Genomic DNA, 25,883 nt, shown 5'->3' on the forward strand with positions numbered 1-25,883 from the left:
TAAATAAATAAATTCACAACAGAGACCTACTATTTTATACATTTTACCTGAAATCAGAGCCGAAGAGACCGATGACATCTATGAGGAGTATATTCTGCTAGTATTAACGGTCCCTAAATTCAATTATGGCATCTATTTTCTCCCATAAAACGTGTATTTTTAGCTAATAAGCATCACCTTCTAAAACCCCTTCACTTCCATCTCCAGCACCAACAGATACCTTCCTCCTTGGGGGTTATTTTATTTTTTAAGACACTTTTGATTCTTGAACAGTTTTAGACTTACAGAAAAATTGCAAAGACAGTACATATATTCTTACATATCTTTTACCCCGTTTCCCCGATTATTAACATCTTATATTAGAATGGTACACTTGTTACAATTAATGAACCACAGCCCATACTTTATTCAGATCCCTTAGTTTCCCCTAATGTCCTTCTCCTGACCTAGGCTTGCATCCAGGTACCACATGACATTTAATGGTCAGGTCTCCTCAGACTCCTCTTGGCTGTGACTTCCCTAGTTCTCGGTGACCTGGACAGTTTTGAGGACTACTGGTAGGTGTTCTGTATCTTTTTTTTTTTTTTTAAAGAGTTCATTTATTTATTTGACAGAGAGAGACACAGCGAGAGAGGGAACACAAGCAGGGGGAGTGGGAGAGGGAGAAGCAGGCTTCCCGCTGAGCAGGGAGCCCAATTCGGGGCTCGATCCCAGGACCCTGGGATCATGACCTGAGCCAAAGGCAGATGCTTAACGACTGAGCCACCCAGGCGCCCCTGGTAGGTGTTCTGTAAAATGTCCCTCAATTTGGGTTTGTCAGATGTTTTTCTCATGGTTGGACTGGGGTTAAGGGTTTGGGGAGGAAGACCCCAGAGGTAAAATGGCATTCTCGACACATCGGGGCAAGGGGACTTATTATCAACATGGCTTATTGCTACTGATGTTAACCTTTATCACCTGCCTGTTTGTCAAGTTTCTCCACTGTAGATTTACGCCCCCTTTTCCACACTACCCTCTTCGAAAGGAAGTTCACTATGCGTGACCCACACTCGAGGGGCTGGAGGTTTTGTTACCTGCCCTTGACGGCAGAATATCGACGTCAGTTATCCGGGATCCTTCTGCAGAGGGGATTTGTCTCTTCTCCACTCACTCACTCACTCACATCGCTTGTTTGTATCAGTATGGACTCCCGGCTACTCAGAGTTAATTTCTAGGAAGAGGCAGGAAGGGATCTTGTTATTTGTGCACATGCAGAGGCCAGGGAGGACAGAGACCACTGATGGGCACACAGGCGAACTGCTGGCCTCCCTCAGAGTGACAGGACCCCCCTCACACACCAGACTCAGGGCCCACAATAGTGAACTTTCTGCCACAAGAACATCACAAAGTCCTACGTGTTGCAGAACTTTGGGCTCCTGAGCCCACCAAGCCAAACATCCCGCCGCCCATGTCAGTGCCCTTCCTTGCCTTCGTCCTCGACCCCAGCATTCGGGCAACCAGGAAATCCCACACACAATGCTCGTGAACACTTGGAGTCGATGTCCCATCCCGAGAACAGGGAGGACCTACCACTCACTCTACGGCCTCTCGCACAGACTTGTGTCGTGGTGGCACATGCAGTAAACAGGACAGTCAATTGAGGATAAACATTTCTGCAGGTCTTGGGAGTGAGTATATCCCGGTAGTGGGAATGGAGCAGTGAGGGGCACCTATGTATGAAACGCGGCAGGTGACATGATGGCGGCTGTACAACGTGCTAAGTGACCCTACAGAGAAGTCATTCGAGAAGATGACAGCTGATAAAACGGGGCCAGAGTAACAAGCAAGAGCATGAGATGGGGAAGGGGTGGGGGTGCATCTAATTTGTAACCACTTATCAGCATTTTCAATGTAAGTGAAGTCACTCGAAAATAGAGTCCAGTGCTTTTACATTTGCAGTCTTGCCTATGCCAGTAGATGACAAACTCCTCGGGTGGCAGGACACCTAGATGCAGTAGCAGAGAATCTGCACAGATTTCTAGGTGCATCAAACCTGAAGTTTACAATTCGGGCTAAGACAGAATTCATCTTATAAAAGCTTCTAACTGAGATAAGCAGCACGGACTAGAAAAATTTTAAACTATAATATTTTCTAGTACAATCTGGAAAAGTCCCAAATATTCCATTTTTGGTATCAGAACACCTCTGCTTAGCTCACGAAAAGTCCTATTTGAGAACTGCTGGTCTGCACACCTAATTTGTGTAAGATGTTCTGTTTTCAGCTGACTGAAGCCACTCTCCAAGTCACTACAAAATCCAAATTAGCAAAAAGTAAAGAGGCTTCACAAGATACATTTTAAAAACTTTAATAGTTTCCTTATTTTTTTTCAATTGCTGTTAACAGCCACCATCCTATTTTTTTTTTTTTAAGATTTTTATTTATTTAACAGAGAGAGAGAGAGAGAGAGCACAAGTAGGCAGAGTGCCAGACAGAGGGAGAGGGAGAAGCAGGCTTCCCGCCGAGCAGGGAGCCCGATGCAGGGCTCGATCCCAGGACCCTGGGATCATGACCTGAGCTGAAGGCAGCCGCTTAACTGACTGAGCCACCCAGGCGCCCCACCACCATCCTATTTTTAGCTCTACTGTACATTAATGAAGATCTACGTTAAATACATGGAATTACTTGTGAGCTAGATGTGGAAGACTCTGCTCATAGTGAAAAAGAAAAAAAAATTCAATCTGCCTTCAAAGCAATAGGAAGAAAGAATCAAAGGGGGACAAGTGAGTCCAAGGCCACATGGCAGAAAGACAAAATGTGGGCAAGTTGTCAGCTACTCCAAGGAGCTGGAGACCGCCCCGGATCCACCTGTACTTCTGAGGATGACCGTGAGATCCTCAGGCACAGCACAGAGGAAAAGGGAGCCTTCTGCAAAGGCAAAGAGTCAGACACCACCGCCCCAAACAGAGGGAGGTCCACATTAATAATAATAATAATAATAATAATAATAATAATAATAATAAAAACAATGGCCAGCTGTGGTCAAAATGCTGCTCGGACTAAGCCCGTGATGTCAGCATCAGGACCACAGGAGTTATTTTCCGGGTTTGCAGGCCCACCCCCAGAGATCCCAATCCCCCAGCTGTGAGGCTGGGCCCAGGCCCCGCATATTTAATGAGCACCCCAGGACTCACATGGAGGAGGTCCTCAAGGACACTCTGATGTGGGGTGTAAGTCACAGGCAAGCTGCTGACCAAATCAGCCCACTTCTTCCTGGGAGCCACCCCTCAAGACTTTTAGCAATAGGATAAGTTTGTTAACCTAATTAGGAGGCATCGTGATTGGAAAAGGTGCCTGGCTCCTCCATTTGCTGTGCGACCTTCAGCGAGGGTCCCTGCCACAAGCCTGCATCAGTCAGTGCTGGAATGCAATTACACTTGGCTTCACATTCATCACCTTAACCACCCCAGGTTAATGCCCCTCAATTACACAGCAAACTGCACAGAATGAAGGACTGATGACAAATGTAAAATAAGCATGAATACAGCTCCCATAAAATTTTAACTCCAATCTGAGACACTCCAGTGTGCCAAGTCTGACCCTCTCCAGTCCCATTTATACATGATTTTTAGAACGTGGTTAGTACACGCATGGGTTTCTGATCATTTGGGCCACTCGGAAGCCTCGCCCTAGAGTCATGGCCCAGAATGAAACCTGCCCTGTGTTTACTCCATAAGCAAAGGTTCTGTCACTTATCTCCACATAGGTACTCAGAGAATATTTCCAGACAACACAGAATGCTGAAACTCAGCATGGCTGATACCAGAATCAGAAAGAGGGCTTTTGGAAAAACTCCCCATATTCAGGCATCACTAGACCTCGGACTCAAATCTCTGGGGTGAGTCCTGGTAATGCTCCTGGGTAATTACAATGTCCACCCAAGGTGGAGCCCCCCTGGGAGTGCTTTTGTTTCTTCCAAGACTGTGAGCATCTTGAAGGTGGACACGGGTTCTCCCACTCTGCCTTTCAAATGAGTATTTAATAAATTACTGCTAAACTGAATATATTTACGTATCAGACAATTTCCACTCCTGGAGCAGGCAAGGAGCTTCAAGGATGGAAGACTGGGTTGACATTTCTGATCTCACCTTTCCCACCAAACAACATTTTAACGCCTGGTGTCACGCCTCCAGGTTGAAGGAAGTGTAATGAAGGAGGAAGTCGTCTTCTCGCTGTTCCTCCAGCTTAATTAGGGTTGAGGAGTGTTCCAGAAGTGGCGCTGAGATTAAAGGTGGCAAAGGCTGCGGCCTTCACCAAATACTGAGACGCTCCTCTGAAAATCACCATGACTGAAATGAGAGCTAAAAATGGCTAATCCCAACAACTGCCTTCTGCCAGTGATAAGGGTTTCCAGACTTAGTCAATAAAAATGCAGGACTGTCCAGTTACGCTTGAATTTCAGATGAGCAACAAATAATTGTTAGTGTAATCATGTCGCATGCAATATTTGGGCGTACTTATACTACAAAGTTACTGTTTGTCTGAAATGCCACTTAGCTGAGTGTCCCGTATTTTATCTGGCAATTCCGCTGGTAATGGCCCCAGAATAAATGGTCTGGCTTTCTTGCTTTGTGTCACTCTGTTTTGGGAGGAAGGGATGACGGTATTACAAGATATAAACATCTGAAAACCCTGTGTCTGTTCCCCTGCAAAATGCTTTGGTGGTCATAGGCACAGGGGCAATCTAGAATAAGATATAAGCTGAATATCCCTCTCTCTCAGTGACTTTTCAAAGAACCAAGTTCTTCAGCTCTGAACAAAGGACATAGCAGAAGAGAAACTTTTGTTGTTGGCTGCAGCTGAGCAAATTTATCAAACAAAGGAAGCATTCAACTTACCCTCTCTACCACACTCACACACGAAAGTTCAACAAACTGTGTATAGAAACCAGAAACAGTGATGAAATTTTATCTGGCTAATCTTGTAATTATGAAGTTCTATTTCCTGTTTTTGCTCCTGAGAGAGATGGAGGAAAGACACGGTAGAAAGAGGAGAGAAGAAAATTGGCGTAACCAGATTTGCTCTTTCAGCGAACACAGACCGAGGACCAGCTGAGGAGAGGCAGATGGATTACTGATGCGTACACACAACTGCCCCATGCGGGGCGGCAAGAGTTTTCTGCTGCGCCCTCAGCACCTAGAACAGTGCCCAGAATACTGAAGCATTCAGTAAATATTTGTAGACTAGACAGCAAAGCTATGCACACAGCCCCGGGGAGGGACAGCTCCTGAAGGGGACGACACCTGATGCTCTAGAGGAGTGAAGAGGAGTTGGTCAGGCCAAAGCACTCAGGCAAGAGGAGTAAGGTGGGTATGAAGCCTCCGTAAAGGGAGCGTGCTGGACTCCCGCGAATGAACACATCCCACAACCAAAACCCAGGTGGTGGGTGGGCGGGAGGAGCTCTGGGGGTGCATCCAATGACAGATGGACACAGGCCCCAGTGTAGAGCGGATGCTCTGAGGGGTTCAGGGATGGAACCCTAGATCACAGTTCTTTCTTAAGGGGAAGCGGAGTGAAGGAGGGACCCAAAGGGGACTAAGAAAGAGCAGCCCTAGCAGGAGAGAAGCCGGGAGACGCTACTGCCATGGGAGCGCGGACAGCAAGTCATGGAGATGTTCAGGACTGGTGTCAAAGGAGAGTGGACTGGGAAATGAGAGCTGGCTGTGAGTGGTGGGGACAGGGGATGGACAGCAGAGCGTTACGGGCTGAGTCTCGGGGTGAGCAAGTGGAGAGACTGAGTGTAGACAGCGGCTTTTCTGGCAGTGGAATGTGAGAAATGAACAGCTGAGGGGGCTCTGGAGCTGGGGGAGGGGGGTTTTCACAGGTATGTCCTTATGGTGGGAGCGGCCTCCAGATCTACAGAAAATACACAGAGGGAGCCACAGGCTGGGGCATGCTACGACACCGCTCCGGACGGAAAGCTGGGACGCGATGTGCTGGGGCTAGGGCTGCCTTTCCTCAACCTCTCCCTGCTCCCCCCCCTCCATGAACCTGACTCCCTGCGGTACCAACATGCGGGGTCCAGCTGGGTCTCCAGCTGACTCCTGAGCACCCTGGCTCTTACCTGGCAGGTGGTACTGCTCCTGGAGACAAGGAAATGAACAGTTCAAGAGGAAAGGGACTCTGGCTCTCAACTTTACTTCACTCATTCAAAAACACAAAACAGCAATAAAAACCCCGTGATCTGGAAAGACAAGCGCTCACACAGATCATCATTTTACCACCCCCTACCCCCCAAGGCCTCCTGGGACTCTGCAGGCAGCCAAGAATCCCCGGGGAGATAAATTACAAAAAGGCCACTTAGGAATTTCGTTGCCTCCACAGTGCCTGCACCGCCTTCCACGGGCGGACGAGCAAGCAAAGGCAGCGGGGCTGGGTGCACGGCCTGCCGCTGGTATCAAGCCGGGCAAAAGCCGCAGCTTCTGAACACAGCGACCCACAGGTCTAGCCAGGTGTTACTTCTTTAAAAAAAAAAAAAAAAATGACGGGAAAAAAATCAGGGACTCTACATCCGAGTAACAAGAGTCAACCATTATTTATTTAAACAAGCCCAAACAGCAGGCAATAAATGACTTCTTCAAGATACCATCTGCCCAAAACTAAAGATCCTACTAACATAAAACTGATAACAATGTACAAGCTTGATTTACAGTTTATAACAGCTGCACTCCATTTAAAAAGAAAGTATGAAAAGGTAGTTCAATACCAAGTATACACTAGAACCAGGACAGTATCCGTACTTCTGTTGCTCCCTTGAAATAAGTTTTATTGGGTCAAAAATATATGCAGCATGACTAGAGATAGCTCACCTCTAATCGGCGATAGGCAGACCAAAGATCCCAAACCAAAAGTCACTAGGAGCTATGCAGGCTTTTTATCATGTACATAGGAAGTACGTAATAAATGAACATTTTAATTATATGAATGAAGTAACCAAGTGGGAATTCTTACCTCGAAAAAGACGTGCAATCCCTTCCAAGTCATTTGGGTTCCACAACACTTGAATATACTAAATTAGCTATCTCTCTTGAAGCTAGGCTTTGAATAAGGTAAGAATAAATTTTCTAGGTAGTTTTCTTAAACTGCGGAGTTAAAAATCTAAGGAAGTAGCAGCCAGATTCAATGGATCTGCCTCTGTCTTTAAACATTAGGATAGAAGGGGCGCCTGGGTGGCTCAGTCGTTAAGCGTCTGCCTTCGGCTCAGGCCATGATCCCGGGGTCCAGGGATCGAGCCCCGCACCGGGCTCCCTGCTCAGCAGGAAGCCTGCTTCCCCCTCTCCCTCTCCCACTCCCCCTGCTTGTGTCCCCTCTTGCTGTCTCTCTATGACAAATAAAATCTTTAAAAAAAAATAAACATTAGGATAGGATGTGCTGTGAACAGCCTCACTAGTTCAAGTGTGGTCCAGTGACCAGCAGCATGGTAAGAGTTCCAGCATCTTAGGGGCCCCACCAGATCCACTGACCCAGAATTTGCATTTAACAAGACCAGCAAGTGATTCATATCTGCTTCAAAGTCTGGGAAGCAGTGGTTAGAAGAGCAAGATTGGCTGGCTTTCTGTATTTTCACCCCATACCCACAGGGAACATGGAGACCAAGCAAGGAGCCTCAGAAAGTTATTAAGTACTCCTTTCATTAATTATATTTCATTTTATAATGTTTTTCAGTTTTATTTAAACTTTGCTCTAAGTAAAAGAGCTGTTTTCCTTTTCTTTGTCCATTAGCCTTCATTTTCCAAAGCGGTTTGGCTTCATGCTACCATCTAAAGCAATGTCAACTTTAAATTATGTACGGTAATAGGGTAGGAGGAAATGGAAACTATTTCTCAAGTTCAATTTTAGGTATGATTATGTAATTTTTCCTTTTCTCTTCTCTCTCTTTTGTGACAATTGCAATTGGCTTATTAGCAAACCAGTGCTTCATATCAAGCTAGGAAGTCACTAAGAGCATTACCTAGAAAAATGATATGTAATTAGAACCACCCAGAAGGAGGCAGGGCTGGTGCAGTATAAAGTACAGAACAAGTCCATATGCACAGGGTCCATGCTAAACACAGGTGTTTTACAACATGCCTAAGTACATGTTTCCACCTGGAATGGCAGCACCATGAACTGAAGAGTTAACTGCATCCACTAAGCTATAAACTGAAAGAGTGGGGATCACTCGTCTATTTTATACTGCCTGACAAATAATAGGACGGGTTTAATAAATCTCCATGAGTGAAAGAGTAAATAAATGAGTAGCACTCAAACTGTAGGCTCTACCTACCACACTCTGCCCCTTCCCTTTCAATTCTTGCAAAAGCAAGAGATTTCAATGAACCTCCCAGCCATTCCTGATTGTCAAGAAGCCTCTGCCCACACGGAGATGCCTCTACCATAGCGTCCATGAGGACCACTGGAGGGGTCATCGCTGGGCACTAGATCACTCCCACCCCATCACTAAATAATTAGCATCACCTTCCTTACCTCACACATTTTTAGTACCTGGAAAGATAAGCAGTGCACAGTCAATAACCTTATGTAAACTAAGTAAGATCTGGGTGTAAGTGGTGATTTTCAACAATTTTCAAAGTCTTTATTCTTCCGCTGCTGAAGTTGACTTTGAAGAGGTTGAACTTTCTGTACCTTTTGGCTGCTGTGGTGTGGATACTTTCCATTAACTCCACTGAAAGCAGGACAAGAGTGAAGAAAGAAAGTGATGGAGATCAGTAACAAAGACAACTAATTGTGTCCTCAATAAATTCCATGAGATCAGCAGAGGCTAGGGTTGAGGCAAGTAATACTGGCAAAACCAGACCCTTTGATGCTGGAATATCTGGTTGAAGATTAACCCACCAACCAGGACCAACAGGAAAAGGGGATGTGTAATAATCTAGGTGAGGAAGATAGATGAGACAGGGCAACTGGTTCCCAGACTCAGAATAATACCCATGACTCGTTATACCCCTGGAGTAAGTATGAGACACGAGTTTACGAGGAAGCTCAGCCACTCCACGGATTATTTGGGGCAGAGGGAGCTCTTTTTCAAATGCTCTATAAACGACAAAAAAAGCTACAGTTCACATGGATGGTGGTGTGGCCCCGGGAGCGCCTTGGTCTACTCCTCCACATGATTCTTGGCCTTAAAACCCCAGCTCACAAGCCACTTCCCTGGGAAGCCTCCCCGACTGCCCAGTTAGTTATTCCTTCCTCTGCACCCCTAGATGCTTTGCTCCTACCTATAGTGCTTTTTGTTTCTCTGTACTTCTCCCACGGGAGCTTGAGTACCTGAAAAGCAGGGGCTGGGTCTTAATTATCTTTGGATCGCCAGAGCTTGGAGCCGTAAGAAGTGACTGATAATGCCTATTTTCATTATAAACATATGAGCTAGGCTTGGTGGGTAGCACGTCTACTGCCCAGGAACAGGGGTGGCTCAGACTGGAGAATCCCTGTGTGGAAATCCCAACTGAATCAATGAGTGTGAGTATCTAAAGCAACCGAGAGAGACACTCTGAGAGACAAGGAGCATGTATGTGGGATTACCATCTTCATGCTGTACCAGCCCATGACTTCAAGCCACACTCCCCCTTCCCCCATGTAAAACAAGGAATAATCTCTTCCCTGAATACCTCTCAGAATTATGAGGAGTAAAACAGATAGTAGACCTGAAAGCACTTAAAAATCTATAATTTAAGAAATTATTATTATCAACATTTCAGTGGTGAAAGGTAAGGAAAGCAGAGACTCTTTGTTGTGTGTATGGCTGGCTGGCTGGCTGGAGGGTGGATGGGTGGATGGATGGTTGGATGGATGGATAGATGGGTGGGTGGATGGATGGATGGATGGATGGATAGATGGATGGCTGGCTGGCTGGCTGGCTGGCTGGCTGGAGGGTGGATGGATGGATGGATGGGTGGATGGATGGATGGGTAGATGGATGGATGGACGGATGGATAGATGGGTGGATGGATGGATGGATGAATGGATGGCTGGAGGGTGGATGGGTGGGTGGAGGGATGGATGGGTAGATGGATGGATGGATAAAGAATGGCTCATCAGCCATGAAGCAGCTAAAAGGAAAAGAAGGTTAAGAAGTATCCAACTTCAAATCTTGCCAGGCCATTGTCTCATGTAAATGTCTCCTTGAGGATTCTGAATTTAGAAATGGGAAGATATGAGCAGGGAATAGCCCCATCTAATTAACAAAATGTTATCTAATTAGTGCACATAAAAAATATCCCAGTCTGAAAGCTAGTAACTCCTTTCTCTTGTTTACTTAGCATTTATGTAGTACTTTAACATGTATTGATTTAGAATGCCTAAGTTTAATATTTAATGTAACATCTAAAAGATTTCCATCAAGACACTGAAAGAAACATCATTATAGGCAATGATTTTATTTTTAAATTTGAAAAGGCAAATGAGGTTCAAGATGGTAAAAAAAACAAAACAAAACAAAAAACCAAACTATTTCAAACAGTAGCAGAGAAAGTGCACAATAGGAACCTTTTATCAATTTTATCTCCAACTAAAAACCTAAGTTACAGCACAAGAATCAAAACACAAAGTGTGCATTAAAGGCCATTTCAACAGTTTGTGCTGCCAAGAGGTGAGTGAGCTAAATAAAAGGATCGCTTTTTAAGTTTAATTTCACTAGGCAGTCTTTAAGTTTATAGTAAAGGAAAAGATGTGCCCACAAAACTGTGCACCGAGTATATGCCCTGTGCGCCAAGTGAAATAGTTTAGGAAGGACAGACTTAATTTTGCAGCCGCCATACTGGTACCATTTGGACAAGCTGTGGACTGAGGGGGCTCTGCACTTAGAGCCTGGAGAGCAAAGCCACATTTTAAAAGGGCCCCCTGTGCTCCAGCAGATGGGCTGTAAACTTGACCAGACTGCAGGCACCATGTCCTCCACCCTCACCAGTTGAATGCATTAACTTTTCTATTCCTTTCCCATATGCTTGATCACACATTCAAAAACATGGACAGCAGATGGTAGGTAACAAAGACAGAGATCAATCAGCCAAGCAAAAATGGAAAAACCTTGTTCTAAAGGAGACATCTAAAAGCCACTTACCTCCATCCTCCCATTAGATGGGGGATATTTTAATACAAATGACATTAAACAGAAGTAACTTCTTTTATGCCATCCCGAAGTAGATACTGCCCTTCTGTATTAGGGTACTTGCCATAAGAGACTTGCATTTATCTAATGCGAATATGATCACAGATTCCCTTACTATCAAAAATACAGACACAATAATAGAAGGGCCAGCAGTTCCCAGAGAATGATTTTCTATCACATTAAACACTGAATAATCATAGGGCTCTGAGATTCCACATTCAGGAATCTCATGAGTACAGAAGCAAGAAAATGTTTCTAAGTTCGGAGGGGGGAAACCTTCTCCTTTTATGAAATCTCTATTTTAATTTAAACAACAGAAGGCCTATTTATGCCACTAATTCTATCTGTCTGGGTGGAAACCCAAAGAACCAGACAAAGGGCTTGGGGGAAGGACCACCACTAACTGCGCACAGGTGTCACTGTTCTTTGCTTGGATACAGTTTCTAAAAGGCAGGCAGCTCAGAAACAGAATAAAAGTTAGGAGAGGCCACATGGGGAAGAAATCCAACTGAGAAATAGAGGACCTGACTTAAACACCCACTTGTTCCCTAATCCCAGATATGGATCTCTGGGAACAGCCCGGTCCCACAAAATCTGCATGTGAGCATGCACGTGCATTTGAAACGTCAAATGTGTATCTGTAATAGGTTAATGGCACAAGCAAAGGAAATAAGGAAACCACCATAGTTTGTCTAAATTTCCAAAAGATTTACCCAACTGTTAGGGGAGTTTTTTAAATCTCAAGGAATTCCATTTTTTTCCAATAGATCTCTTGGTATGCTCAACTCTGACTGAGAGTTTCTGACTTCTGTGAATCGATGTTTAGAACTTTATTATCTTAACTTTTTAAAAAGAGGCTATTAGAATACTTTGAGGAATTGACTGAATACACTATTGACTCAAAAGGGTTAATGACAGAGTAACTTCTAGAAGCTGCCTGGTCATTAAGAGCTCCTGGCACTTGTTTGCGTGTATCAGTTCTTACACCTTGCAACTAACATGTAACCGTTAGGTTTCCTTTAAAGAGAACAAGCATCCCGTCCCCTGGGTGGCTCAGTTGGTTAGCGTCGATTTTGGCTCAGGTCATGATCTCTGTGCTGCGTGGAGTTGGCTTGTCTCTCTCCCTCTGCTCCTCCCTCTGTGCACACACTCTCTCTCTCTCTTTCCCTCTCAAATAAATAAATAAATAAATAAATAAATTCTTAAAAAAATAAAGAGAACAAGCATCGAAACCTCTCCGATAAATAAATAAACATCTTAAAAAAAATAAAGAGAACAAGCATTGAAACAGTCCCATGTAACTCCTAGTCCTATATAACCTACATAACCTCAGCAGTATGCAAATATTAGACTCTGGAAGGGTTACTTTTATTTTCTTTTTCTCTCTTATTCCTTCTCTACCCTGACATACACACATATTCCACATGCATGGACATGGCTTATCTGGCAGGTATGTGATCAAGTGGTTCTACATGATCAGATGGGATTTTCAGTGAGGAGATAATCTGGTCATGTGATAGACTTGAATAAATTATCAAAGAAAAATAAAAGTCTGCATAAAAACATTGTTGAAAATAAACATAATGGCGAAACCTCAATTTTGATTTCTAAAAGTGCTTTAACACTCTTCAAAAACTAAAGCCAATTATAGCTGGAAAATGAAATGTATGCACTGGATTGTTCATCTATCGATCTATCTACTATATAAAAATCTGCCCACCAAAAATGGTTAAAATTAAATAACACCACCAAATGATGGTGAGAATGTGGAGCAATAGAAATTCTCCCATATTTTTGGTGGGAGTATAGAAAAATACAACCAATTTGGAAAAAGGTCTAGCAGTTTCTTGTGAAACTAGAAACATTCACCTACCCTATAACCCAGCAATTGTTTTTTTTTGCAAGAGCAGTGAAAATATGCACAAAGAACAACTGTATAAAAATGTTCAGAGCAGCTATATTTACAATAGCCAAAAACCAGAAATAACCTGTGTGTCTATCAACAGGAGAATGGATAAACTGTAAGATATTCACCCAGTGGACTACTGTTCATCAATCTATTGATACAAGCAACAAATGGATGGATCTCAAAAAAAAGTTACGGCAAACAAGCCAGTGTACATACTGTAGGAATTCCACTTATGTGAAGTTCTACAACAGGCAAGAAAGTATCTATAGTGGAAGAAATCCGAACAGTGGTTGCCCCTAAGAGGTAGAGGCAGAGATTTATTGGAGGGGGCATGTATGAACTTTCTGAAATGATGGTAATATTGTGTATCATGATGGGATTTGCATTTGCACAGGTATATGCATATGTCAACACTTAAGAATGGTGTATTTCCTTGTATGTAAATTCTCCTTTGGAAAAAATCTAATATTGAATACTAATTAATGATATGCATGCTGCTGTATTTGGAGGAGAGGGCAGATATTTGAAACGTACTTTAAAAATCCATCAAAGAGGGGCACCTGGCTCAGTCGGTTAAGCGGCTGCCTTCGGCTCAGGTCTTGATCCCAGCGTCCTGGGATCGAGCTCTGCATCGGGCTCCCTGCTCAGCGGGGAGCCTGCTTCTCCCTCTCCCTCTGCCTGCCTCTCTGCCTACTTGTTCTCTCTGTCAAATAAATAAAATCTTAAAAAAAAAAAAACTTTAAAAATCCATCAAAGAATAAGATGGATAAATGGATGGACTGATAGATAAGAAAGCAAGTATAGTAAAATGGTAATTGTAGAATCTAAGTGGTGAGTATGGGTATTCACTGTAAAATTCTTTCCATTTTTTTGTATGGCTAAACATTTTCATGAAATAAACTGGAAAAAATCTGTTATAGTCCCATAATAGCATCATTTAAAAATTTATTTTCAGGATCATTGTATAAGCAAAGAAGAACTAAGACAGTTTTGGTTTTTTTAAGAGTGAGAAAGATTAAACTTCTGCAAGTAAATTCAAACACCAAATAAATACTGGTATTTCACTCTTCCTTCAGAGTGAATAAAGCCCTTGCTTGATGCCATAAGAACATTATGCTCTACGGATCCAAACATACCTGGAGGACTGTTTTACAAATAACCACATCCTTCTCTACCGCCAAGTCTCCAATTGTTGGGTCCTAACAAGTTTCTCTTGTTATATAAACTGTCTGCCAAATACTAATGGGCTCTGAACACAGGCCAGAAGATTACCCCAAGCCCAGCTGGATGTAACCCCAAATCCCACCCTGCTCGACAGGACCTCCCTCAAGAGCTCAGGAGTTACTTGGGGGAGCTTCTTATCACTTCTGTGCATCTGGACCCCACACAACACAAGGCAAGGAGGTTGGCTCTCAGGACCCGCTCAGCAAATAACCGTTCAAGGTTGCTTTCCATGGTTCAAAAGCAAACAGGGACCACACAAGGGAGTAGATTTGTCTTTCTCCATAAAAACGACCAGGCCCATTAAAAGCCCTTTATTTATAGTGGTAAAATGCCGTAGGATCAAAACTGTGTGAAGTTAGGATATAATCCTCCAAATCTCATGATAGCAGCACCACCTGAGGATGCAGGGCAGGCTGCCTCGTGTCACATGGGACTCTGCCACTTACTGTGGGATTTGGGGCAAACAGTTTAACTTCTTTGCATCTCACTATCTCATTTTTCTATGAAATGAGACTGATATTTACACCTCACAGGAGTGACATGAAGATTAAGGAGTGACATGAAGATTAAGGAAGATAATCCATCCAGGTACGTAGCATCATGTCTGGCAGGTAATGAGCACCCCGTGCATGTTAGCTCATCATTATTAGTACTTTTTATGTCTCTGTGAATGAAGCAGAGAGTGCCTGCCACTATCACACTGACTTAACATTAGATATAATACAGATACCATAAATATTTACCATTCATTGAATTCAGTCTCAAACTACAGAAACTCGGGACTACTTGAAGCACAGCATTTGGTATCCCATAAGCTGTCCTAGGATCTCCTTGCATACGAGACTGTGTTGGACTTGTAAGGTCTCAGGGCAGCAAAGGACAGAGGAGATACTTGTCCAGAGCCCTCCCTGGAACTTGCCAAGAGAAGACATTCCTCCGTCTGCCTTCCCATTCTCACTGACCTCCCTATCCTCTCTGCCCACTGACCCATTGTCCACATTATGGCTGTGGCAGGCAGAAGGAGCCCCCGGAAGATGTCTACACCTTCACCCCTGGAACTTGTGAATATGTCATGTTAAATGGCAAAAGGACTGCAGGGGTGATTAAGGTTACAGACTTTATGATAGGGAGACTTTCCTGGATTATCTGAAGGGTTCAACCTAATCACACTGGCCCTTTTAAAAGCTGCGAAGTCTCTCTGGCTGCGGTCAGAGAGATGCAGCAGCAGGAGAAGTCTGAGAGGGTGAGGTGTGAAAAGGTCTCCAGGTGCTGCTGAGGGCTTACCCATGGAAGGGGCAAGGTGACAGAATGCAGGTGGCCTTAAGGAGCAAAGAAAGGCTCCAGGCTGACAGCCAGCAAAGAAAGAGGAACCTCGGCCTTATATCTATCTGCAAGGGACTGAATTCTGACTATAACTTGAATCAGTTTGGAAACAAAAGTCTTCCCCAGAGCCTCCAAAATGGACTGGGGTGCAAAGGACGCACACCACCACCACACTCAGGTACTACCAGGGTAAGAAGGAGGAGCGAGCACCTCATCCACTGAGGCTGTGCTATTGATTACTGTTTTAAAATCAAAAGGTCTTGGGGCACCAGCGTGGCTCAGTCAGTTAAACGTCTACCTTCGGCTCAGATCATGATCCCATGGTCCTGGGATCGAGCCCCACATCAGGCTCCCGGCCACTTCCCCCTCTGCCTCTCCCTGCCCCCACCTGAGCTTGTGCACGTGCTTGCTCTCTCTCAAATAAATCAATAAAATCTTTAAAAATAATAGAATAAAATAATTTTTAAAAATCAGAAGTCACAGCTTGAACCAAAGTGGGTTCAGTGTCTTTAGTTCATCCTCGTCAAAATTACATTAAAAATTACATTAGAGGGGCGCCTGGGTGGCTCAGTCAGTTGAGTGTCCAATCTTGATCAGGTCATGATCTCAGGGTCATGAGATCGAGCCCCACATCCAGCTCCATGGTCAGCGTGGAGCCTGCTTGGGATTCTCTCCCTCCTTCTCCCTCTGCCCCTCCCTGCTTGCACTCTCTCTCTCTCCAAATAAAACAAAAACCTTCAAAAAAAAATTTACATTAGAAATCTTTCCCTCAAGTGGCGCCTGGGTGGCTCAGTCGTTAAGCGTCTGCCTTCGGCTCAGGTCATGATCCCGGAGTCCTGGGATCGAGCCCCGCATCGGGCTCCCTGCTCTGCGGGAAGCCTGCTTCTCCCTCTCCCACTCCCCCTGCTTGTGTTCTCTCTCTCGCTGTGTATCTCCCTCTGTCAAATAAATAAACAAAATCTTTAAAAAAAAAAAAAAAAAAAAAAAAAGAAATCTTTCCCTCAATACAAATTCAGTAATTTTTCCACTCAAATTCTGAGCTCAAAAAAAGTAAGTCGAAGCAAATGAAATGCTCACCTGACATAACTTTCCTCATTAAACTCACATTTCTTTGTCCCTGTGAGGTACAGCTTAAATCAAAACAAATAGAATGATGAAACTAATCTTTTATAAACTCAACACTCACTTCAAAGGTATCTTTCCCTAAGCCAGCTTTTCCCGTGCCACTTGCTACTTGCCACAAATCCAAAAATCTTGCCAGTTTCCACATTTGAGTATGTGTTTACATGTTTTACATAAAATTAAGGGTCCAAAATAGTGGAACATATCAGATCTATATTTAGTCACCTTATCTCCCCATTCAATTTAAGTAGTATGAGTTTTACCTGATTGTCCTGTTATTATTATTCAGAGCTTCATCTGACATTGGAAATCACTATAGTACCAGTATTTCCAATCAATGCTGTCATGGTTTAAATATCTGATCACCAAGAGAACATGTCTTAACCAAATTTATAAGCAATAAGCACCCTGAGTGATGTCCGCATACTTATGCTCTCTAAAATTAAACTTTCTGTGTCCCACTGTGGATAAATCCTTGAAATACCTGGAAATACACATCACAACTTGTAGATGGACTTTTAACCAGACAAGTGTTACTAGGTTTCATCTTACTCAAGAGACTTGCCCAATTACATTAAAAAGTCCCTTAGTGATACCTTCTTAATTTATTTTTCCAGTTCTCTTCCAATTGGATTGTAAAATAACACAGGGCAAGGATTTAATCAAGCTTTCCCAAAAATAAGGGTTTCCCCTCCACGCCACCCTTTTTTGTCTAGGAGGTATTTCACATATTTATGCGTGTCTTCATACAGCACATGCTCCATCTTTAGGGTTGTAGGAGCATCAACAGGAGCACGGCTGGAGGTGGAGGGATGTGAGGGTGAGGACGTACAGTGGTCACCCAGGGGTGATGAATGGAACGCTCCAGCTAGAGGAGATGATTTAAACTGGTGAAGCAAGGGTGCAAAGGTTGGAATAGGCACATGAAGAAAGACAGGAAAGTTGTCAAGGCCAGACTTAGTGATTTAGACTTTATGCTTTGGGCAACAGGAAAGTATTAAATGTTTTTCTGCAGGAGAGAAACACAAATAAAGTGGTGTTTGAAGAGGGACCTGTGGACAGAGCTTGGGCTGAAAGAACAGATTAAAACAGGGAGAGAAAAAGACGGCATGCTTTCAATGAGTACCTTATGAGGGTGAGGGATGCGCAATCGTGAAAATGAGGAGATATGGGCGAATGACTGTTTAGGAGACCTATTGGGAAGACAAGGTCTTCTTCAGCCTTAAAATAACTGAGTGATTCTCTCCTTTTCTCCATTCTGTATTTACCTTTTGACCAAAGCCCAGAACTCGAGAAGATCGAGCTTCTCTCTGTTCTCAAGTTCAGTTCCTGGGGAGAAGCGTCGAGCCAGGACACTTCATTCTCCTTCTCCTTCTCCCAGCCCCTGAGGTTTGAAACCCACACCTCTGCACTCAACCGCCAGAGACCCCATCAGCTACTATTCTGGGACCTGTCCAAACGCCACGCAGTTCCCCTCTCTGGGCTACACCGAACTTAACTCTGTTCCCAGCGAGATAGAGACTGCAGGAGATCAAGCAGTTTTGCTCTTCCTGTGATGCCCAACATGTGCTCTGTCTGGGTGTTTCACCCTGCTCTCCCTCTGTCTGCACTGGGGCCTGGGGCCCAGAGCGGGTGGGGCTCATCGGCCTCAAGAGGCACAGATATCAGAGACAGTGTGTTGAGCCCCTGAGATAACACCTGGGAGGCCACTCCAAGTTGGGGGGAGGCACCATCCTTTCATTATATAAAGGCGTTGGGGGGCCTACAGTGACATACAATGACAAGGTTCTTTTACATCGTTTAGTTACCAAGAGATAAGTTTCAACAAAAATGAGACCAAAGTTTAAAAGCAACCAAGATTTCTGGGGTACCTCAGTGGCTCAGCTGGTTAAGTGTCTGACTCTTTTATTTTTCTTTTTAAACATTTATTTATTTATTTGAGAGACAGAATGTGTGTGTTCTCACATGTGTAAGTGGAGGGAGACGAAGAGGGGGAGGGAGAGGAAGAGGGAAAGAATCCTAAGTATACTTCTTGGGCTCGATCTCATGACCCTGAGATCATGACCTGAGCCAAAACCAAGAGTCAGATGCTCAACCGACTGAGCCCCCCAGGCGCCCCCTAAGTGACCAACTCTTGATTTTGGGTCAGGTCATGATTTCAGGGTCATGAGATCAAGCCCCATGTTGGGCTTCACACTGAATGTGGAGCCTGCTTGAGATTCTCTCTCTCTTACCCTCTGCCCTTCCCCTGCTCACTCACATGCGCATGCTCTCTCTCTCTCTCTCTCAAAAAAAAAAAAAGCAAGCAAGATTTCTCAAAGTAGCTTTTGGCAGGGGTTTGGGAGGTTCCGTATTCTCCCTGCAGGTATGGCTAATCCCAACTCTAGAAGGAACACAGAAGATCTGATACACTCTGCTTACAAGTAAGTCACAGCCTACTGAGTCCACCTAGGAAAGAAAGTTGTTTGGTGATAGTGGTGGGGGAGGTCCTTGACGCACTCCCCAAGGATCCTCAACATGGCTCCAATTTGGCAATGCCAAATGACTCCAAATGTTATCTTCGGTAGCCTTGGTTCCCCAAAACGGTCCACTGCTGCTGTACCATTACCCTGACTGCGTGGGTGCCCATTTCTTTTCACACTTCTTGGGGGTCAGTATCTGTATGAGTTTCCTATTGCTACTATAACAAATTACCACCACTCAGTGGCTTAAAATGACATAATTTTACCATCTTACAGTTCTGCAAGTCAGAAGCCCAAAATCAGTATCGACTGGGCTACAGTGAAGATGTCAGCAAGACAGCATTCCTTCTGGAGGCTCTGGGGGAGAATCCATTTCCTTGCCCTTTCCAGCTTCCAAAGGCTGCCTGCATTCCTTGGCACATGGCCCTTCCTCAATCCTCACAGTCAGCAGTGAAACACCTTCACTGTCTCTCTGACACTGACCCTCTGCTTCCGTGGTCATGTCTCCATCTCTGACTCTGATCTTCCCACCTCACTCTTGTAAGAATCCTTGTGATTACATTGGGCCTACCTGGAATAATCCAGAATAATCTTCCCATCTGAAGATCCTTAATTAGCTCTGCAAAGACCCTCTTGCCATGTAACTAATATATTCATGGGTTCCAGGGATCGGGACATGGACATCTCTAGGGACCATTCTTCTACCTTCCACAGGGTCCATGTGGTGAGAAAGTGCCATGAGCTCAGGTCACTTTAATTCTCTTGGCCTGAGTTTTCCTCATCTCCAGAACAAGGAGGATAAACTTGACCTCAAGGGAACACTCCTTCTGTACTACATAAATGCATCTATCTTGATCTAAAGACATCTACATAAATGTGCCATATAAATACACCTGTAACACTACCAATCGTGTGGACTAGAAGGTGGAGAAATGATCTAAGGAGATACCCAGATTTTGCATCTAGTTAATAGAGAACTTCGGGTATGCTGGGTTGGAGGAGGTTGAAAGATGAGGGGCTGGAGGCAGAGTGCACTGAAAGGGAAAGGTTTAGTAGAGTGTTGGAGAAAAAGAAATAGAGCTAAGACATCATATCAAGGCAAGAGAGACAAAAATGGAGTCATCCACATAAAAGGATTTCATTACCGGAATCTGTGTAGATTAATAAATTCTGTAAAGGGTAAGTGAAGGAAATAAAAAAGAGTAAATATCTGCAGGCTGATGTGAATCCGAGGGGAAGAGGAGCTGGTGAAGAAATCATTTGAAATAGAGACTTGACCAGAGGAAGGTAGAATCACCTTAAACACGCTGACTTAACTGTGTGCTCTTAGGGAACTTTTTAAGAAACCTTTCTATAGCTGTGAATTGCCTCAAATTTTGCCTATTTACAAGTCTGATTTTACGAAAACAACAGTTTTCTTAATGTAGGGCACACTACTGGGTCACACTGTAGGATTTCCTTAAAAACAATTATTTCATACAATTAACTGGTCTATTTAAGAGTGCTGAAGCTTATTTTTAAAAATACATTTCAGGGTGCCTGACTGGCTCAGCTGGAGGAGCATGCAACTCTTGAGCTCAGGGTTGTGGGTTCAAGCCCCAAGTTTGGTGTAGAAATTACTAAGAAAAATAAAGAAGCTTAAAAAAAAAATTTAAAATACATTCAGTTCCATGTTTGGTGGAACTGACTAATTTAGCCAGGACCGAGGTCTTTAAAAGTCCTTAAATTATATTCAGTGAAATAAAATGAAAATGACTTGTTTACAATTATTTGTAACTTGCTCAAACTCTAACAGTCATGGAACTATGTGATAATTTCCATTAGACATGTTTCACAAAAAATATAGGAGGTAGGTGTTATCACAGGACAAATTCTTCCATCTAGAGTTTTGAAATTTTTTTATAAAATTTTTCCTTCAATACTATTATACACGTCTGTGTTACGTCCAACTTATTTCCATGTGCCTTTTTAGCATGTAGTATTTACTAAAATTACTGAATTAGTATTTCCCAACAACAATAAAAATGTAGAGTTAGATTTACAGAGGTATCGGTAATTTCTTTAGAATGAAGAGTTGACTAAAGCTTAGAAAGTACTTTCATTTGCAAACTATTAGTTTAGAAATCTATACAATAGTTTCCCTTTTTTGGCTAGAATTTTAAGCAAATAAGCTGTAAGTTACAAAATGTTATAGGAAAAGTACAACTATGACACAAAAATAATTCATAAAGTCATTTCAGAGTCTTTGCCAGAAATTACCTAGATATTGCTGTTACTTTTGCAGAGTTCCCACACCTGGTGTGCAATAAAGCCCGGTGGCCTCAGCAAGTCCAAGTACTACAATTTCCCAGGATGTGAGTTTTATTTAGATGTTATGTTCTTAATATAATGTCAGCATAAGTTATGCTTGTTGGATGATCCTCCTGATATCTTACATCACTGCACGGTCTTTCAACTGATCATGGTGTTCTAATAACTGAAATTTGAATTTGGCAAAGGATAGACCTCTCAGAGAGAAGAAAGACAGCCAACCATTCACCTCAAATGTTATGACAGATTGTAGCTTTTCGGAGATGAATGTAAAGTTAGCACATCATTGCAAAATACCTTACTATTAGATAATGAGCAGCAAACTAAAGATCATACAATTTAAGTCTGAGCATGAAGTCCTTAACCTAGCTCTGACCTTTCTTCTGGCACGTAACAACAGTGCTGGGCTTCAAAACTACGTCCCTATGGAGTACATCTGCACAGCTTACTGCGGCTTCAAGGAGAGCCCCCCTCTATGAAGCCAGCTTCAATGCACAGTGTCCAAGAGGTGAAGAAAGTAAACATTAGTCAGTACTTCTGAATAACAGTTGCTTTTCTCCTCAGAAAAAAAGTAGATAGGACAAACACTTTAGAGAAACTTATATGAAAACACTTAATAAAAGCCCGTAATCATATTCCAGAGCTAGTTCAAATTCCTGATTAGCAAAGCAAAACTTCACTTTGACAACTGTTGCCTATGAAATCCCTTTGCTGGGTCAAGGCAGCTACAGTAAGAAGAATCTGAAGCCAAACCTTAAATTTTATCTTGAATATATAAAGAGCAAAGTAATGCCAAGAAATTTTGCAGATGTTAATTTCCTTAGATGAAGTGATAAAGACTCATTTAATAAAGAAGGTGTCATTTAGTTTCAGGGATTTAACAGTAATTCTACAGTATACAGTATATATTTGTGTGTTCTCGGTCTCTAAGTAGTTTTCCCTAAGCCATTCCCAAACTCTGTTGGTGTATAAGGTATGTGTACAATGCACGTTCAAAGAATGATTCAAGTAACCATTTCTACAATAAAAGCAAAACTCTTATAAATTAGGCGTTGGAGAAGGTAAGGATTGAAGTTTTCCTGTAAAAAATGCATCATGTTGCACTACAGTGTGTGTATTAGCTGTCTTCAATCCTTCACTCATTCAGCACGACCCGAGCACCATGTACAAAACAATCTACACCTGCTCTGGAATTGCAGAGTGAAATCAGATGTAGCATTTTCCCTCCTTGTGTATGTGATCTAGGAGAGAAGAGGTGAATTTAAAAACAATGTTACAAGTTGAGTGTCAAGATGGTTTGAGGAAATCAGTTGGGGGAAGGTGACCTTCCAACCTCAAAGGAGCAACTGTCCACTCTCTTAAAAATGGTCCTAGCTCAGGGCTGCGTGGCCCAGTTGATTAAGTGACTGACTCTTGATTTCAGCTCAGGTCACGATCTCAGGGTCATGAGCTCGAGCCCCTCATGGGGCCTGTGACAGCCCTGCTTGGGCCTCATTGGGGAGTCTGCTTAAGATTCTCCTCTCCCTCTGCCCCTCCCCCCAGCTCTGCACATTCTCTCTTTAAAATAAATAAATCTTAAAAAAAAAAAAAACTGGCTCAAAACCTAGATGACTGATAGTGAGACCTTGATTTCTGGTGGAGCTCCTGGGCTCAACGCTTTAAAAAGCCATCCTACCCAATCACGGCAGTAATCCTGGGGGAAAAACATTCCACATTCCAAAACACTTGGGTCTTCCACTCAAACCATACCATATACTAAGACACTCCAAACCATGGTATAAATATCCCCATTGGTTGATCATTTCTCACCCACTTCATAGGATATTCCATTTCTGAGAGTTTAGTTACCCAATCTGATTTTTAGCAGTAAGATTTCTGTGAAGTGTGGTCTTCAACGTAAACCTAGCAGGTTTTGTTCATGACTGTTTTTTCATTTGAGGCCATGCCTTCCTCTATTTTATAAGGGCATGAACTTAATGTTTCTATATATTCCTATTTCAAATGCAAAACACTCAACCCCTTCTTTGGAATTAATGGCCTCGTTGAAACACAAATATCATATTCATTAAAATAGCTGATTCAAAGAGCAGTAGGGTATTAATGAAAGAAGCTACAATTCTACACCGATGATCTAATGTTCTAAACATTCATTTCCTACTGAAGAGACATATGGGTCTTTTTGTACCTTGTCAATGTCCCCCTTTCCACAATATACATTACTAAATTTATACACAGTTCATAACAGTCCTATTATATCACAGCTATAGAAAAAGCAATGATGAAAGAGATGCCTGCAAATGATACAGCAAGTGACGAATAGGAAAACCTTTAATTCAACATGTAGGTAACAAACTAAACCCAGCCGTCTACGGGTAGAACCTTTTTTGCCTGACACATCATGGGTGGAAGTCCACCCAGGGTTCTCTGCTCCCAGGTAATATTTGAATATTTGTTACAAGGGAAGGAGGTTAGCACCAAGAAAAGGGGGTAAGTCAGGGTCTGTGCAAGAGGATGGTGTCCGCTTGGATGAGGTGCTCCTCCTTCATTCCATCTACGCGGCAGACCTTACAAGACTCACACCTTTCTGCCAGGAGATGACACGGGCAAGGAGTCCGGGGTGGGGGGGGTGTGGGTCTACCGTGCTGCAGAGAAACTCTCTCGGGAGCCCAGAGAGGCCGAGGAAGGCCCAGCAGTGGTGTCCAGGGCGGATGCAGATGCTCATCTGCCACGGCCTTACTCACCCTTTTGAAAAGGCAGGCAACACAGACGCACTCAATTTTGTCCCCACACACGCGTGCAAAGGAAGCTTCGGGGTACCCCCCAGATAAATTCTTATTTTGAAAACAAAAGACAGGCTTGTGGCCATTCTCAGAGACGGCCACATTACTCCCAGGTCTGGAAAGCAGATTTGCAGAGGCCAAAGATTAGACAAAAGGCATGAGCGGGCAACATACAGACCTAGAAATGATTTTTTTAAGTGAGTATGGCCTCCCAGTTCTAATTCTGTCTCCCCTTTTGGGGATGATTCCTGGGGCGCTGAGCAAATCCCTTAAGGCCTGGAAAAGACGTTGGACAGGGAGGGGGAGAAGACCCCGAAACTTTCCCAAACTGCGGCAGGCTGGTGGCAGGCAGCGGCCACGGACCTCGGGTCCCAGGGCGCCGAGGGCACCCCAGAGGCGGCGGCGACCCCCTCAACCGCCACAACAAAAGGGCCGAATTCAGCCCCCGCACTCGGGCTTCCAGGACCCAAGCCCCGAGGGTGGAGCGGGCGGCGGCGACCCCGGGGCAGCCCCTCTCGCCGGGGCGAAGGAGAAGATGGAGCCTCGTGCCCGTGTCACGGCATAAAGGAAAGGAGCTTGGGAGGCACGCAGACGAGCCCCCCGAAGCAGCAACAGCTGGTGCCACCCGCACCCCCTCGGGCCTCGGCCTCGGACCCCGCAGGAGCCTCTGCCCCGGACGCCTCGGCGTCCCCCCGGCGGTGCCGCCCCCTCGGGAGCGCGGCGCGGGGGCTGCAGGCCCGGCGGCAGAGGCTGCGGCTGGGGCTCCGGCAGCCCGCCGACACAATGCGGCCCGAGAGCCTCCCCGCCCGCCGCCACCACTGCGGCAGGCCCGTGGCCGACACAAAAGCCCACCGGCCGCCGGCCCTCGCGCCTCCCGGGCCCCGCCACCGCGCACCGACCTTGGGCTCCGGCGCCGGGCTCCCGCAGCGTCTTGGTCACCGCCTTCCAGACGTTGCAGCCCAGCAGGCAGAAGAAGAGCGCCGCGGACCTGCTCATCTCCGCGCCGCAGGGCCCCGGGCGGCTCGGGCTCACCGACCACCGGGACGGAGCGGCGCGTCAGGGGCGGCCGGGCGCCGCGCCTCCCTCCATGTCGCCTGGCTCCGCGCGCGCCGGGCCCGCCGCCCGATTGGCCGCGCCCCCGCCCGGCGCGGCGCCGGGCTCCGCAGCCCACGGCCGCTCCCTCCTCCGCGCACCCCGGTGGGTTTCCTCGAAGAGCCGCTGTGGCGGCTCCGCCAACTCTTTAACCCCTTCGTGCCTCCCGCCCCGCCCGCCCGCGGCGCCCAGGCCCCGCCGTGGTGCCACCTGGCGGCCGCGGCGCCGCGCGCGGAGGGGGCCGCGCGCCCACGAGCCCCGCTCCCACCCTCGCAGCGACGCCCCCTCACCTCCGCCTGCGCGCCCTCGAACCTCCCCAAGGACCGCAAGCGCGACCTTTGGCGCCAAGACAGCCCCAGCACCCACCCCCCCCACCCTGTTCCCCCGCTACTTTGGAGAAAAAAAGAAACACCTGCTTTTCTGGGCTGAGGCCTTCGCACCTGTCAACTGAGGGTCCTCAGGATGTGGCCTGCCTCAGTTTCCTCGGTATAACGCCACCTGCAGCTACTCAGGTCCC

General features: G+C 45.0%; 1 protein-coding gene across 1 annotated transcript in view; it reads right to left on the minus strand.

Moving 5' to 3' along the window:
• FAM171A1 (family with sequence similarity 171 member A1) overlaps positions 1–25,471 on the minus strand; it is a 124,599-nt gene extending 99,128 nt beyond the window's left edge. The window contains exon 1 of the mRNA XM_036097037.2: positions 25,174–25,471. Coding sequence (XP_035952930.2) covers positions 25,174–25,270 — 97 coding nt within the window. The 5' untranslated portion in view covers positions 25,271–25,471. The remainder of the gene's footprint in view (positions 1–25,173) is intronic.
• Positions 25,472–25,883: the final 412 nt, after the last annotated feature.

This window comes from Halichoerus grypus, chromosome 6 (assembly GCF_964656455.1).
Source record: "Halichoerus grypus chromosome 6, mHalGry1.hap1.1, whole genome shotgun sequence".
NCBI lineage: Eukaryota > Metazoa > Chordata > Mammalia > Carnivora > Phocidae > Halichoerus > Halichoerus grypus.